Source organism: Argopecten irradians, chromosome 16 (assembly GCF_041381155.1).
Source record: "Argopecten irradians isolate NY chromosome 16, Ai_NY, whole genome shotgun sequence".
NCBI lineage: Eukaryota > Metazoa > Mollusca > Bivalvia > Pectinida > Pectinidae > Argopecten > Argopecten irradians.
In genome coordinates, this window is record NC_091149.1 from 21,034,223 (window position 1) to 21,038,228 (window position 4,006).

At 34.8% G+C, this 4,006-nt stretch overlaps 1 protein-coding gene across 1 annotated transcript; it reads right to left on the minus strand.

Moving 5' to 3' along the window:
* Nucleotides 1-290: 290 nt before the first annotated feature.
* LOC138310091 (uncharacterized) lies at nt 291-1,753 on the minus strand. The gene is made up of 2 exons (XM_069251228.1): nt 1,475-1,753; nt 291-773 (listed from the first exon to the last, which is right to left on the minus strand). The coding sequence occupies exons 1-2, from the start codon at nt 1,643-1,645 to the stop codon at nt 291-293; spliced, it is 654 nt and encodes a 217-aa protein (XP_069107329.1). The 5' UTR covers nt 1,646-1,753.
* Between the last annotated feature and the right edge of the window lie 2,253 nt (nt 1,754-4,006).

Genomic DNA, 4,006 nt, shown 5'->3' on the forward strand with positions numbered 1-4,006 from the left:
CAGAAAGTCTATTCTTCTTTTTAAAGAAACTTGGTATGTTTATAGATATATCCATTGGTGCAAATATATCTTGTACATTAAAGCCTTTGTCAGCCATAATAGAATCCCCAGGGTCACATTTTGTTAATAAATTGCTTCTCTCACATATCTGACGGTCACTAGTTGAACCAGCATAAGCTGGGGAAACATATGAAATAAACCCACCAGGTGTGGCACCAACGAGTCTTCACAGTGTTTCTGTTTTTATATGTTGAAAAAGTAGCTTGTTGAGCCTTCGGTGCTTTTGGCTTCTAAATAGGGCACTCAGTTCCATCAACAATTAATCTGGTGGTGGGAAACTTCAATCCAAAGTCAGATGGTGTAAAGTGATGTACAAGTTCTCTTACTGGCCACAAATCTAACTCTTTCCATTGTAAATACATAAAATTTATCCAAGTTAATACAATATTAGATACTGTGTTGTCAGATATCCCGAAGAGTCTTGACAGTTCAAAATTAGTAGTGTGACGTCTTAGTTTCATCAATGTCATAAAAAATTGATTTTCAACTGACAAATTACAAACTTGATGTCCTATATATTCCAAAGAATATGCAGCTGGTCCAAGTGTTCTTAAAACAAACAGAAATCGAGAATAATTTTCTAGTCCAGTATAGAAATGTATTCCAGCATCATCATCAATGAAATTATAAATGTTACACATTGGATGACCTGGTGTCTGAGTGGATGAAGTAAAGGTGGTTGGAACACTAATGTCAGACTTGATTTCAATTTCCTGTCATACTTCACCGGTTTCATCATCACAAATCTCAATATTAAGTCCAATGTCTGGTACAGAATGTTAATTGTCATCAGTATTAGCAACAGCATCAAGTTCTACCAGTAATTTCCTCTTGATACCTCTATTCATTGCACGTTGTTATCTAGCATAGTCCTGTAGCGATGGTTCATCAGTCCATGAGAATACACTTGGAACAACACCTTTCTTTAGACGTTGATGTAATGGTGATGATCCTAAAAATATTAAAAGTGAAAAATAAAAAATTAATTTTGCAGCTGCATGAATCACATTTTAATATTAAAATATAATATGATATTTACATATTGCTTTGATGTAAAAAAAATTAATACACATTTGCTCTTTTTTTGTTTATTTTGTTTTGTATTCTTTTTACACATATACAAAGTATCATGGGAATCTCGTTTAATTAAACCATAGTACTTGCAAGGCGTACATTATATATTTTATATCTATCTACATGTGCACGTGTCAACGAAGTAATAGCAACGATATATTCCAGGTAACACGGAATCCTTATGCATGTTGTGTGTGTGTGTGTGGAGAAGGGGGGGGGGGGGTGATAACGAAGCATGTTTAAGCTGATAGCAGTAGTTACTACAGTTGTTGTTGGTCAAACACGTTTTATCAATGAAATATAATAATTAGTCTTTCTATAAACTAACTTACCAAGTTACCATAAAATGCATTTTACAGACGACGCTATGTTGGTTTGGCTCCCACAAACTAATCCTGGTATTGCCTCGCTTGATAGCACAAATCCGTGCTTTTCGCAGCTTACTTTCGGTGGGGAAACTATGACCTCCTCTATTGTGACACCCAGGTACGGAACAACAGGTTGAAGGCATTATAAAACAGCTTTGTTGACAGTGCTCACGGTTCAGTAATTCACAATGGCGTATCTAATATAGCTCGATAAAACCCGAGACTTCGTATAGAGGAGTTCCGAGAGCGGGACCGGCTTTCCCCCTGCTGCCACATATAATACCGGTAACGGTAGATAACTGGCCTCGATACAACATTGAGTCGGCCCATATCCAGGTGTGTATTTATATTATGTGTATATCTTTGTATTTGTATTAGAATATGATTTAAGTAATGCATTGATAGTGTTATAATTATGTTGTAGTGTCTAAGTGGGTAGATTTTCTCCCCTTAGACGAGAGTAAGTTATTGTATAGTTGTAAAGGGGCGAATTGTCTCCCCTTGATATTATATGGTATAGTCTCCCCTGACTTTAGATTATAGTGGGAACAGATTGTCTCCCCTTGTATTTATTATAGATAGCAGAAGCCATATCTATTAGTGTAAAGTCTAATTTATAATAGGTGTTTTAGAGTTTATACATAGATTAACTCTAATATTATTTATATATATTGTGAAACTGATGTTGATATACTGTAGGCCACACAGGGATCTTGTATGTATGTATGATTAATATGAATGTTATGTTATTATGTATTACTGAAATGTGAACTTGTACTTAATGAGTCTTGTTTTATCTTGTTACAGACTCTACGTTTATACGCTTATACGCTTCTTCTGATCTGTACAGGTAAATTTTTATTCGAATCATCGAGTGTCAGTTACCTATGATTCTATAACAAATGGTCCATGAAAAAAGTTCGATACATCGAGAACTTCGATTCATACATGGGTTAGTTAGTAATGTTATATAGTGAAGAAATTCGGGACCAGACAAAAAGTTCGATACAGCGAGAAATTCGATTCATCGAAGTTCGAATCATCGAGGTTTGACTGTATATCACAAACAAACCAGTTCTAATGGAAATTAAATTAGTTGGTTTTACCGTGACATGTACAAAAAAAAAACACAATTACAGTGAAATGTATGTATTGTGAAATGTTCAAACTAGCTTGCTGTTCCCCAGTTCCCCATTATACTTTGTGGTCATGCTCAGAGGCCTTGTATGTTGAACGGCAGTTTGATAAAGAGTTTTTGTCTAGAACTACTCAAATTGCTCTTACAGTAGCGTGTTTACATTATTAGGTGCATGTTCTTGTCTAAAAATAATTTTACCAACTCCTCAGTAAAATACTATTGATTTGTTTAACGTACATGACTTTGGCTTGGGTATGGGTACAGCATATATGTTCTACCTGCTTAATCATATTGATCAACGATTTGGAATTTCAACTGTATCAATCAAAATACTTAACAATGTCGTTGAATAAATGTGTCAATATTTCTTGTTATATGTTTCATAAGGAATGTAGAACAACAAATTTACATCATATTTTGCTTCGCGGGTATGTAACAGAATTAGCCTCATTGAATTGGCCCTTTAATATTCATCTATTCAACAGTGGTTAATTTAATGTAAAGTGTCATTTGGTAAAGAGATTACATTTTGTTAAAAGTAAAACCAGACTGCAGATTCCCCAGTGACCGTCCCAAAGGGTTGCGGCAAATCATTTATGAAACAAACAAAAAAATCATTAAAAAATTATTTTTCTGTTTCATTTCAGGTCCAACTTCATGGCAAAGTCCTAAAACTTGATCAACCAGAAACGACAACTACAAAATTTGGGAAAACTGTTCTTCTTCAGAATGTTATCATAGCAGAAAAAACGTCTACAACCAGAATGTCATCGTGGTGAGAATTTGTTGATACTATGACAAAAGATCATACAACAAAAAGTTTCTGTCTACAGCAACCAACACCTCCATACTATGGCAAGCCGTTTTAACATTTAATCATATTCCCTCTTAAGTTAAATTATTCTTTGAATTTATTTCCCTTAAGTGTAATACTTTTTATCTTAAGGTAAGTAAACGCTTTTGCATTATGTGTCATTTTCCCTTAAGATGAAACGAAAATCACTTAAGGGAAATTATTATAATTCATCTTAAGGTGAAATCATTTTCACTTAAGTTAAAATCGTTTTCACTTAAGGGAAATTAGCACATAACGTATGGGTAGTAATATAACCCCAATGAGGACAAAATATTGGACTGACCCAAAATTGACCAATCACTAAGCGTTTACTTTCGGTCCAATCAAAACCAGCCTTCTGTAGGCGTTATGTTGTTATTGTAAACAATATGGCGGCACCCTTAAAAACTAGCGAGATGAAATAGTTTGAAGTAAACTCAGCATGGACGCCGCGGCTGTTGTACAAAACGCCATCGAAGCTGTGGAAAGGGCGATTCCTCGTCCAGACGAGATTGTAGAGACCACCAGAAG

Bases quoted from the DNA above. Each gene is read 5' to 3' on its own strand.
- LOC138310091 (XM_069251228.1), bottom strand. From the start codon at position 1,645: ATGCCTTCAACCTGTTGTTCCGTACCTGGGTGTCACAATAGAGGAGGT. The intron at 774-1,474 runs GTAACTTGGTAA...GAAGTATGACAG, and splicing joins TCTGTAAAATGCATTTTATG to GAAATTGAAATCAAGTCTGA.